Raw genomic sequence first — 12,583 nt, 5'->3', positions numbered from 1 at the left:
TTTATGTTGAGGGGAAAAAAAAATACCTGAAAGGTAGCAAGATTCTTACTTAGCCTGAATATCTGGAAGAAAGTATCTTTCCACTTTTTTTGTTTTTTTTGTACTTGTAACATTTGTAAAGGGTTTTGTTCTGCACTAAGAAAAAGCAAAATATCATCATCATTATTACTGGCCTTTGTTCACAATGGATTTCATCCAGACTCTAATCAGTTACTCTGTGACTAACAATCTGAGTCACTAAGTTTCACATGTTTATGGATTTCAACACAATTCCCAGGCTGAGCGTTTTTTTGTTTATTTTCATGTTTCAGGACTCAAAAAACTAAATGCCCTTCCGGATTTCGAATGTGGTGTCACTGAGTGACTGGCTCTGAACAACTCAGCACATAGACTGAATCACTCCTTCAACAACAGATTAACATTGGCAAAAGGTCAAGAACTAACCAAACTGGCAAAAGGTTAGTATATACTTTTAGGACAAAGTCTTTAGCCTGGTGGAGAATTCAGGTAAACATAAATATTTGTGTTTACACCATGGTAATGGTACTAGACAGTTTCAGAATTGAAAATGCAGGAACCTCCAACTAAAAGGGGATTAAGAGAAGGACAAAAAAATGCAAGTATATTTACTGGTTATTAACTTTGTAAAGATCTACGTCTTTATCCTTACAGCTTCTTCAAGGGAGTATCAGAAAATGGACAATCTGAGCTAAAATATCCTTTTTTATGGAAAATTCCATTATTTTAATAATTTTCTCTTTCTACTGTATCCATTCTCATACCAGTCCCATCTTGTCCCTAGATTATAACTGTCTGTGGTTGGTCACCCTACACCCATCTTAAAAATGCAATTACCCTCTCATTTTCCCATCAAATAACTTTATAAACATTTGGTCACACATTGTCACAGCATCTCCAATTAATAACACAGTTATTAATTAATTAATAACAGTTTTATAGCACTCTTCAAAGGATCCTCTTGCATGTTAGCTCATGTTAATCTCATCTTCATATGCAGTAGAGCAGAAATGTATTGCCTCTCTCACCGATGAGAAAATTGAGGCATATTGATGGATGTAATTGGCTTAGCCTCAGTGGCTCACGTCATATGGATTATTGCTAGAAAAATCAGAATCCTGGTCTGAAGCCATTGCACTAGACACATAACAGAAATTTGATATTTAAAAAGAATTTTTGCCTCTGAGTCCTCATATGCAAGATTAAGAGTAAAGTCTGGACAAATGATTTGTTATTCTTGGGTATCATCGGTTCTTGCAAATGCTATTTGTGATATCAAATGTATATTGTATTACATTAATGCTGTCCGAAGTATAGAAGTATAAGTAGATCACACAAAATGTTATCAAAATATAAAAAGATAATAAATAAAATGAATTTAAAAAAATGATTTGTGCATCATTCTGTATCCTTCATAGGATGTCCTATGGGTCTCTACGGGATGTTCTTGAGTGTGCATTCTTAAGATTCCTGTTGTCATTCAAGTAAGTGACTTTTTTTTTTTTTCTTGTGAACCTATTGGATTTTACATTTAATTAATGGCCTTTCTAAGGAAAGATTTATCTACCATATCCTTTACATCTTCCACAGTGCCTGGGCTGGGCACACAGTAGTAGCTTTTGTGTGTGTGTGTGTGGTACGCGGGCCTCTCACTGTTGTGGCCTCTCCTGTTGCAGAGCACAGGCTCTGGACACGCAGGCTCAGCAGCCATGGCTCACGGGCCCAGCCGCTCCGCGGCATGTGGCATCCTTCTGGACCGGGGCACGAATCCATGTCCCCTGCATCGGCAGGCAGACTCTCAACCACTGTGACACCAGGGAAGCCCAGTAGTAGCTTTCTGATTTCAGTAGAGCAGCTACATCTGTAACCTATTTTGAAGTTTCTTGTCCCTAAGGCCCATGTACCAACACTGAGCATCCTATGGGTAAATTTGATTTTGCAGCAGTAAGACAGTGGGATTCCTTAAGGCATGGTTGGTGAACCATTGCATCACATTCACCTGAGTGTCTTGGTGCAGATGTCTGAGTCTGAACACAGAGCTTCTCCACCATAACCTACCGAGTAGGCGGGTGGCTGCCTCCCCAAAAGAGTTTTCTGAACTCTAAAGTTGGATCACCACTTTTCAGTTTCTGGAAGTTTTAATGACTTTGGTTGTGAAGATGCTTCCTGGGCCTGGTCTTTGACAATGAAAATAGAAGATGGTCCCTCACCTTTGAGAAAAGAGGTCAGACTATAAAAATGGCCCGAAACACGGACGTCTGACACTTATCGAGAGAAAATGTTTACCTGTGCAGGAAACACTGTCTCCCAGTTTATGAGAGCCAGCCCACAAGCACAGCACCTAATTTCAGCAATCCACGAGGCTGCCTTCCTTCCACGTGCTGGCACATAGGAGAGGACAAACAGGGCTGAGCGTGGCCATGTCGGAATGACTAACATTTTTCCAACCCAGAGTGACATTACTGATTGATAACTATTTTCCCCTCAAACCAAGCAAAATCAGCATTCCTCTCCCTCCCTTGTGCCGGACCCGAAGATGAACAAAATAGTCTTTCGGAGGGGCCCGAGTTCAGCTCGGGGGCTTCAAACCTGAGCGGGGCTGCAAAGGATGAGGCGGGAGGGAAAAGACCAGGGCAATGAATGCATATAAAGGGAGGGCAGGGCCCTTGAGGAACAGACAAAGAACCGGGACCCTCATTCCGGGGAAGGCTGGGATCAGGGGTTGAATTAACAAAAGATTCATGAAAGAAGTCTTCTGAATCTGGGAACAGCGATGGCATTAAGCTGCAACCTGAAACAGTTAAAATCTGACCATACGTTCTTACAAAAGTGGCAAAGTAGATGATGTGTCAAAACTTCTCTCTTTTTTTCGCCCTGAAAGGGGTAAAGGAAAGGCCCTATTTCCCAGTCTACATCCTGTAACCGCGGGCATGGTTCAGGGACAAGCCACCGCACGGCTCTTTCAAGCTCCTCCTGGCTGGGCAGTTCGAGGATTTTAAAAACACATCATAGCTTCGCCCACAGCCGTACTTCGAGAACATCCTCTACTGCAGGCTCTTTCGCGGATTTACTTGGGATAAACAGCGCCTGAAAGTCAGCAGGAAGGACTCAAGGACCTTGTCAGCCCGAAAGCTGGGACGACAGACCCAGGGAGGCGGGGGACCTGGGCACGCTTTCTGTTCCTGTAAAAACCGAGCCGCGGGCAGCCTGGGTCTCGCGGGTCCCCGCGGGGCTCGGGCTGGGGGCTCGTAGACGGGCGGTGGCCGCAGGGGAACACGCGCGGGCGCCCGGGGGACGGCGCTGAGGTGGAGAGGACGCCGCTCCGCAGCTGCGCCCCGCGCCCCCGCCCCGGGCCCCGCCTCCCCGCCCAGCGCCCAGCGCCCAGCGCCCGAGCAGCCGCCCGGGTTGGGGGCGCGGGCCGAGGCGCTGGAGCCGCGCCAGGCGTGGGGTCGTCGGCGCGCCGCGGCTTGGTCGCCCGGCGGCCCGGGGCGGGGCGGGCCCCCTCCCACGCCCTCCCCCCCTCCCCCCACCCCTTCCCGGCCCGTCACCATCCCGGCTTCTTCCCGCGCGCTTCTTTCCTTCCCGCTTTCCCCGGAGAAACATGGCCGGGAGCCGTGAGGAGGCGCCAGACTACGGGCGAGGCGTCGTGGTAAATGCAACTCCGGTTTCGGGGCCGAGTCGCGCGCTCCCCGCCCCTCCCTTGTTGGCACCCCCCCTTTTAGATTAAACGCCCGAAATGCATTCGGGAGAGAGCGGGCCACGGCTTTGTTCTTCCCTCCCGACGGGATCGCTTCCATCCTCCCCCTCCCCCAGCCTGACCCCCCGCTTAACATCCCTTCACCCCGTGTCCTCAGTGTCCCCCCCGCCCCCCCGCGCCAGGAATCCGCTACTCCCGCGTGAAGGCCGGGTGGCGCCGGCTCCCCACTCTCGCCGGCCACCGGGAGTCACCCCCGGGCGCCGGGCGGGCCTGCGAGGACCCCCGCGGGCCGCTCTTGTGGGCTTCCTTCCTCTCGCGCTCCCTCCTGACTCCTTCAGCGCGGGCTTCACGTGCTGTTTTCAGAAAGGGTACTGAGGGCGCTCCGGGGCAGCCAGGAAGTAAAGGATCTCTAGTGGACGGAGCTTGAGCTTGGAAACCCGGGCGAGGGCTCTTTCTGTGGGGCCTCTGCGCGAGCTCAGGACACGCTAGCGCCGTCGAGCGAGCCTCTGGTTCGTCAGAAGGGAAGCAGCGCGCTGGGCCCGCTGAGCCAACTAGAGAGGGTGTGTACAGAGTAGCTAGTAGTGCGTCCGAAAGAGAAGGTAGGGGAGGATGGGGTCCCAGGCCAGAGCCTCTTTATCCCTGGGGATCCCTCGAAGTCAGCCAGCGCCCGGTGGGTACCCATCGCTCGGTGGGTACCCATCGCTCGGTGTCCTGGAATCAAATCTGGTCTTGGCCTATGGCCGCTGGCTTCGGCTTGGTTTAGAATGGTCTCTATGAAAGGTGGTAGTTTTAACGTGTCAGGTTTAAAGTGATCTGTGGGTGCGGTGTGGGCTAACTTGCTACATTAAGAGTCTTTGTTCAGGGATCAGCCTGTAATGCACAGATAATCTGTGTGTGACCGGGAAGGGACTACAGGAGTAGTAACGTTCTGCTAGGAAACATCTCACAGCCTAACCGATCTGTTCAGGTTGAACCGTGTTGCCCAGTATTAATTTCAAAGCCGGGCCTTTCCTTCTTAAAGGAGGAGTTCATTTACTTATTCATTCCACTCATGTTGACTGTCCTGCTGTGTTCCAGACCGTGTTCTAGGCTCTGGGGAAACAAAAAGCCCTGTGTTGGTGGAGCTTACATTCTAGAGGGGAACACAGGCAAGCAGTAAGAAAGCAAATACACGAAGAAGATACTTTCAGAGAGTGATATGTGCAGTGAAAAGACAAGAGCAATGAGACAGAGAGTGGTTGGCGGAGGCCTGGGGATGCTGCTTTAGCTCAGGCAGAGCAGCCCCTCCGTGACATCTGAGCCAAGACCTGAAGGCTAAGCAGGAGGTAGCCACGTGAAGACTCTGAAGAAGGGTCTTCAAGACAGCGCCTGCCAAGGGCAAAGAAATCATTACATTCTGAGAAGGAATCGTGACATCCAGTTTATGCTTTAAAAAAAAAAAGGTCATTCCAGTTGCCATGGAGAGGATGGTCAGGCCTAGATTTCGGCTGAGTTGGAGGGGGATGAAAATTCTGGACAAGTTGAGTCTCTAGTGCCTGTAAAGCCTATGGGTCAGGATGCACAGGAGGCAATTTGAAACTCCTGTTTGGAATTCAGGAGGGTGATTGGTTAGATTCGGAAATTGTCAGCAAATAGAAAAATATCTGATGCCTGGCAGTGGACAGGGATGCCCAGTGAACATGGAGAAGAAATGTGAAACTATTGTTAAGGGTAGAAAGCCCCAAATGTAACAGGCCGAGTGTCTGGGAGAAGCCAGATAAGGAGACCAAGAAGGAGTAGCAAAGTAGGAGAGAGCAGACGGGGTGGTAGGTGCCTAGGGAACAGAGTTTTGTGGAGGTGAGGATAAGAGGTCAGCAGGAGGGACAGATGCCTCAGGAAGAAGAAGTGGCATCAAGATGGAAAAGACGAAGCCATCAGAAGTGAGAATCTTTTAAACAACTATTCCATCAGTAGAATGGTTAAAATATAGTACTAGTATCCAATAATAGATAGTCTTAAAAATGAATGAGGTCAGTCGATATGACTAATAGGAATGGTAGATGGTTAAAGTCTAAAAAGCAAATGATGGAACAGTAAGTAGCCCGATCTATCACTGCTAAAAGAAGCTTTCTCACAAGCAAGGTAATTTGGTGAAAGATGCAGGAAGGTAGTGAGAGGGTCCACCAAGGTTGGAAATAATCAAGGTATAATGGAGATCATCCCTGCATTTATGTCATTCTCTCCAGTAGAACTTGGGATAATTACATTAATATCAAGTTGGATATGGGCAGGCAAGGCAAATTCAGAATGAATTCAAGGTGCTGATGGAAGGGTCGAGAGGAAGAGGAAAGCTTAGGAGGGTAGGTATACTGGGAAAGCAGAGAGCGCTCAAGGATGGGTTGGAAAAAATCAAAGGGAAATTTTAGTACCGGTGGGTAAGGGGGCAGGTAGTAATGGCAAGTATTTATTGAGCACTTACTATGTGGTTTTCCTGTATGATTCATTTAATCCTCACAAATCTTTGAGGTAGGGATATTATAATCCCCATTTTACAGAGGAGGAAACTGAGGCAATGATAAGCAATCGCCAAGGTCACATGATTAGCAGATGGCAGAAGTTGAAGCCAGCTTTCCAGCACTGTGCTACATGGGAAGCTGTGCTTCTGGAGAAGAATGTCAAAGGGGAGGCTGCTGGGACGGACGGGATGTGGCTAAGGTGGACTAGAGGCGAAGTCGTTTGAGCTAAGGTAGGTGAAGTTACTACAAGATGGAGTAGCTAGAAGGATCATCAAGGTGTGTATTGGAGTGTCCAGAAATGAGGTGGAGAAGAGAAGTCTGAGTTGGTAGAAACTTGGTGTTAAAGATGGCAAGGGACATAGAGCCAGATGACTTGAGCCTAAAATGAGAAATACAGTTCGTGCAAGAGAAGGGAAAATGAAGAGACTGAAGATGGCTCTCGCCTACAAATGGCTTTCAGTTTACTCGGGGAGGTAGGACATTAGTAGATTATTAACAGTAAATGGGAGCAAGTGCTAATTACCAAATCGGAGATGTAGACCCTGAGTTCGGAAACTTTGCTCAGGATAGACTGGCTGCCAGTGTCCCCCCTACCACCCGCACACACACACCTCAGTTGGTATATCTTTGTTGCTTCTCAGGGAGAGAAAAGATTTCTCTACCTCTCTGGTCTTTGGGGATCAAGTTATTAGATATGGTTTACTTTTACAGAACCATTAGCAAAGAAGCGTAGTTAGTGCCCTACACATGTGAGTTTGGTAGGAGTAAGGAGAAGAGAAAATCTGAAATGATTGTGCTTCTGTTATGGCATCTCCCTCCCCCTCCCCCCACGGAAACGACTTTACTAGATGTGATGAGTTTCCCCTTCCGGGTACAGAACCCCCCACAGAAGAGGAAGGCATGCAGGATACAGGATGTTATTTGGTCTGTGGAGCCCCCCTTCATTCCCCTGGTAGCAGAACCTGGGACCCTTCTTTGAGGACACAGCTGCGACTCAGTTTCTCAACGTGTGGCTCTGAGGCATCCCTCACAGTGCACCCCCTTCCCTGGCTCTGGGGCTGGACCAGTAACCCCAGCTGGGCCAGTTGACGTTCTTGTCTGGGATTCCCAGAAGCAGAACTGTGGGACGAGACTCCCTTCCTCTCTAACAGTGGACGGGTGAATGTGAACCTGAAATTGGCGGCCGCCGTGGTCACTGCCTGAAGGAGAGAGTAGGGCCCAGGCTTTGGGGCTTAGCAGCAGAGAGGAGCCAAGGTTAGCTTTTTTTTTTTTTTTTTTTTAAAGATGTTGATGCAAATACATTTTAAAAAATTAAAAAAATTTTTTTGGTTGCTTTGGGTCTTCGTTGCTGCACGTGGGCTTTCTCTAGTTGTGGCGAGCGGGGGCTACTCTTTGTTGGGGTGTGCGGGCTTCTCATTGCAGTGGGTTCCCTTGTTGCGGAGCACGGGATCTAGGCGTGCAAGCTTCAGTAGTTGTGGCGCGTGGGCTCAGTGGTTGTGGCTGGCGAGCTCTAGAGTGTAGGCTCAGTAGTTGTGGCGCACGGGGTTAGTTGCCCCGCGGCACGTAAGATCTCCCCGGACCCGGGCTCGAACCCATGTTCCCTGCCTTGGCAGGCGGATTCTTAACCGCTGCGCCACCAGGGAAGTCCCCCAAGATTAGCTTTTTGTATGTGTTTCCAAACTATTTTTCTCCCTAGGGGATACAACTTGAAAAATAAGGCAAGACATATTCTAAGCAAAACAATTTATTTCTGATGACTTAGAAAGAAGGTCTTCAGTATATCTTCCAATGGGGAAAAGAGAGTCCGAAGGAGTTCCGGGGTTTGGATGTGGTGTAAAGCGGCTCAGTGTGTTTGTCACTTCCCCAGCTTGGCCATATTTTGCGTCTTTGAACAGAGAAGGCATTGTTCTGAATAAACTTAGAGCATATTATCTGTGAGACTGAAACTATTTAAAGACTTCTTGTTTTGATTTTTCAAAAAGCAGATGAATAACATAATTATCAGCAGTTCCTAGCAGCCTCCATTCCTTCAGGTCTAGGACGCATTTACAATGCAATTTGTATGCACTATTAAGGATAAACCCATGGTTCCCTCATTTCTAATTGTCTTTTATCTCTACAGTGAAAACTCACTATTTCAGACTCATTGGGAAATAGGCTGGTTTGGCTGATAGGATAGTTTTAGAGAAACACGTTGCTTCTACTTTGAAATTTACAGCTTTAGCTAGGGTAATAAAACTTTGGCAGGTAGGTGTAAAGCACTTCTTTAAATTAATGAACACATGTAATTTGTAAGTAAACTATTGATGTTTCAGTACATCTAACTGGTTAACATTTACTGCAGCGTTCTGTAGACCAGATACTGATGTAAGAGTTTTATGTCCATTATCTATCTTATTTAATCCTTGAAATAGCCATATGAGGTAGGCATCGGCTCCATTTTATAGATGAAAACACTGTGACCCAGAGAGGTTAAAATGCCCAAGGTCTAACAGCTAGTAAATTCACCCCCGGGTGTGTTAGACTTCTAAGCCATGCTCTTAATCATTACTCCATGCTGCCTCTGAGCTACAGATAACCAGTACAGTTGTTATATGTAGGTTTGTGTTGTCATTTTATCATTCTTTTCTTTCTGGGGGCATCATTTATTAAGCATTTATTATATACCTGGAGATGTGCTAGGAACTCTAAGTATGTTATCTGCTCTGTCTTTTTATCCTCGAAACAACCCTGTCCGTGGGTTTTATTGTGTTTTATTTAAAGGAGGGGGAAATGAGGCTCAGGTGTAATTTTCCTAACATCATAGTAAGTGTCAGAGCTGAGCCCTAGAACATGGGCTAGAGAGTCTCTGAGATTCAGCCAGGCAGGGGGTACTGCAGGGTTTCCGTGGTGGGAAGAGTGGCCACTGGTTCATGCCGCTGCCTCTGGGAGGGCTGCAAGAGGTACGGTGGGTAGTGTGTGTCGTCTGGCAGGGGAGCCAGAAAGTGCTGTGCCCTTGGGTGAGCTCCCTGGGGCCTGGCGCTGGTCAGGCTTCTCGTCTGGTCTGTGTCGTGGTCTGCCAGTGCATCTTCTGGAATCTCCTCATGTTCAGCTGGCGGTTCAGGCTCTGACCAGCCGTTGTGGTGTTGATGGTGGCAGCAGACCCCAGGAGTTCTCAGGGTAGAAGCCAGAGTTACTCTGGGCAGATTCAACAGTTGCCACCAGCTGATTTGCTGGTCAAGGCAGAGCAGATGTGATGCTCTTCAAATACGCAGATGGGGGCTTCCCTGGTGGCGCAGTGGTTGAGAGTCCGCCTGCCGATGCGGGGAACACGGGTTCGTGCCCCGGTCTGGGAAGATCCCACATGCCGCGGAGCGGCTGGGCCCGTGAGCCATGGCCGCTGAGCCTGCGCGTCCGGAGCCTGTGCTCCGCAACGGGAGAGGCCACAGCAGTGAGAGGCCCGTGTACCGCAAAAAAAAAAAACAAAAAAAAAACTTTATTCCTAAAAAATGCTGAGAGCATCATCTGACGACACAAGGGTGCCATAAACCTTCAATTTGTAAAAAGCATACTATCTGCAAAGCGCAATAAAAGGTGTGCCTGTAATTACAAACATAATTTTACTTATAAATTGTATAAGTAAATTGTATATTTACATATGTGCACTCTTACAAACAATGCTGTCAGGTTAGCTGTAAGGCATTAAGTTGGTATTTTATCTTGTGATGCCAAACGTCAGGAATGGAGTTCCCTGTTCACTTCAGTAGGTCCTTCGTCTGGTTACGTGAAACCCACCTGGCTTCTCATAGGTTGACGGAACATAATTTTTAAAAAAACTTATTTGGCTGTACCAGGTCTTAGTTGCAGCTTGCGGGAACTAGTTCCCTGGCCCGGGATCGAAGCCAGGTCCCCTGCGTTGGGAGCACGGAGTCTTAACTGCTGGACCACCAGGGAAGTCCTGTGGAATATAATTTAATGCCATATGGATTATCAGACCTAGTCTGTTTTCAATATTATTCTTTTTTTCAAAGGATGCTCTTGTTTGTTTATGTTTCTTAAAATAAATTTCCAATGAAAAATATTGTAACCAAGATAATTTGATTTACAGATTATGGACGACTGGCCAGGCTACGACTTGAATTTGTTCACGTACCCACAGCACTATTACGGAGATTTGGACTATGTCCTCATCCCTCATGGCATCGTTGTGGACAGGTGAGTGCTTTTTGCTGTGTAAGTTTTGTCTAGCCCTCTCCTGTGTGAATCAAACGGTACACCTGGGGACCCTATTCTGGTGTCTCTTCTATACAACGGTACACAGAACTTTTATACTACAGAGAATTTGTAATAAAATAAATCTGTGCTTTACATGAACTAGTTCCTGGGATATTTGTTCAGGGGAAATGGTGAGAAGGCTATACATACGGAAGGTGTTACATCACAAGTAACAGCCTCAAAATAACAATGTCCTGTACAAACCAATGAAAATGAGGGTTGGAAGAGCGTTTGTCTCACGTTTTTCATAGACTCTTAACCAGGGACAGTTAAGAGGTGACCTTTGCTTTCACAGGCCACACCCCTGAAGGATTTTCCTGCAACTTGTATTTATCTCAAATAAGTCTTTTCTCACAGGTCGGCCAGTCTGTGCACAATTAGGTTTTCAGTGGTGATGTTTTAGAAATAGGAATATTTGCAACTTAAAAATAACAGCACAGAACTGTTTCGCAAGTAGTGTTTCTAGTTCTTTTGGACCCGTCGACATAGATATCCTCTGGCTCCTTCCTAGCTGATTGGCTTTTCGAAAGCCAACATTTTCTCTCCTGTTCTCAGCCCCTAAGTCACCCTCACTAGTTTTTTGGCTTTCAGAGAGCCCCCTCCAGTTCAGCCCACCACAGCCTTCAGGACTGATAGGTCCTATCCCTTTAACAAGGCTTCCTTAACGCCCCGACTCTTGCCTTTCCATGGACCTCTAATTTCTCGTACAAAGATCAAGTACTTAAGCCTTCACATTTATATGAAAAGCAAGCTTCATGGATTTCAGACTCAGAAATTGGGGCGGGAGAGGCTCTAAGAAGCAGGAGAAACTGAAACTTCGGGCTCCCCGCTCTACCCTTTTCCTTAAGCCGTTGTATTTCTGCCTCTGTTTTTTTAAGCTGTTATATTCTTCTGAGTTAACATTTAACTTGTAAAATAGATCCTCAGCCAAAGGAAAGTTTGAAAAGCACTGGATGGTCACTATTCCCAGGATATTATCTTTCCATCAGTGCCCGTCTGTAAGCAAAAGGAAATGTCATTCTCTCGCTCACATTCTAAGAGTTTCCACTGGATAAGATCTGCACCTTGTGCATCCTCTCAAACTATAGTATATTATTAAAATAAGGTCTAGTTTGTGGTTTCTCACAGCCTCAGGTGGCCTTCCATGGTATACAAGTTTTAATCCTTGAAGGGAAAACAGGTTCTGTGATGAAATAAATGTAAGAAATTTGGCATCTCCCAACTTGCTAGACCTCCATGTTGGCAATTCATATTAAAGATACAGATTCCTGCAAAGAAAGGGGAGGGGTAGGGAAGGAATCTGCTTGACTTCAGCAGTTAAAGCACCTTTTCTGTGTAGTGGGTGTCTTTGTACTCAATTCACTTCTTAATAACTCTCAGAAGCGTTTTCTCTTCACACGAGTTTGGGAACCCCTGGTTTAAACAAATTCCTGCTTTTCTCATCTGAAAATTAATTTATGACTTAAGTTAATTGCATCCTGATTTAGTACACAATTGAATCCTGGTAAGGTTACCAGTTCCCTCTACAGGAGACTTACCCAGTGAACTTGTAAAAATGCATAATCTTAAGCTTTTTGTCTAGAAATTCTGATTCAGTGGTCTGGAGTGGCGTCCCAAGAATGCCCTTTCCCACCTTTAAAATGAATTTATTAAGATATAATTTACATACTACAAAACTCACCCATTGTAGGTAAATGACTCAATGATTTTTGGTACATTTTTATGGTGAGGCAACCATCACCACCATCGTTTTACAATATTTCTCTCATCACCGAAAGTTTGTTGTCAGTCTCTGCTCCTACCCCCACCATCAGGCAATCACTAATCTGATTTCTTTCTCTATAAATTTGTCTTTTCTGAGCACTTCATATAAATTAAATCATGCAATATCTGATTATTGATTCATCAGTTGATGGACGTTTAGATTTCTAGTTTTTGGCTATTGTGAATAATGCTTCCATGAACATTCACGTACAAGTCTTTGTGTAGGCATATCTTTTCATTTCTCTTGGAGAGGAATTCTGAGTTTCATGGTAAGTTTAAGAAACCGCCAATTATTTTCCAAAGTGGCTGCACCATTTTACATTCCCACCAGCAGTGTTTGAGGGTTCCAGTTTCT

At 46.3% G+C, this 12,583-nt stretch overlaps 1 protein-coding gene across 4 annotated transcripts in view; it reads left to right on the top strand.

The window, feature by feature from the left end:
* Nucleotides 1-12,583, top strand: part of PRTFDC1 (phosphoribosyl transferase domain containing 1) — a 138,818-nt gene that overhangs the window by 44,458 nt on the left and 81,777 nt on the right. For 3 of the 4 annotated variants that reach the window (XM_079910621.1, XM_079910619.1, XM_079910620.1), the window contains 4 exons: nt 312-458; nt 1,437-1,502; nt 2,900-3,667; nt 10,298-10,404. In XM_079910621.1, coding sequence (XP_079766747.1) covers nt 3,620-3,667; nt 10,298-10,404 — 155 coding nt within the window. In that variant the 5' untranslated portion in view covers nt 312-458; nt 1,437-1,502; nt 2,900-3,619. Of the gene's footprint in view, nt 1-311; nt 459-1,436; nt 1,503-2,899; nt 3,668-7,364; nt 7,465-10,297; nt 10,405-12,583 lie in introns of those variants that run through there. The other variant, XM_079910622.1, reaches the window with a different exon arrangement.

This window comes from Stenella coeruleoalba (genome assembly GCF_951394435.1).
Source record: "Stenella coeruleoalba genome assembly, chromosome: 2".
NCBI classification, from domain to species: Eukaryota; Metazoa; Chordata; class Mammalia; order Artiodactyla; family Delphinidae; genus Stenella; species Stenella coeruleoalba.
Note: the sequence above shows the minus strand (reverse complement) of the source record. Positions and strands in the feature narration are given on the sequence as shown.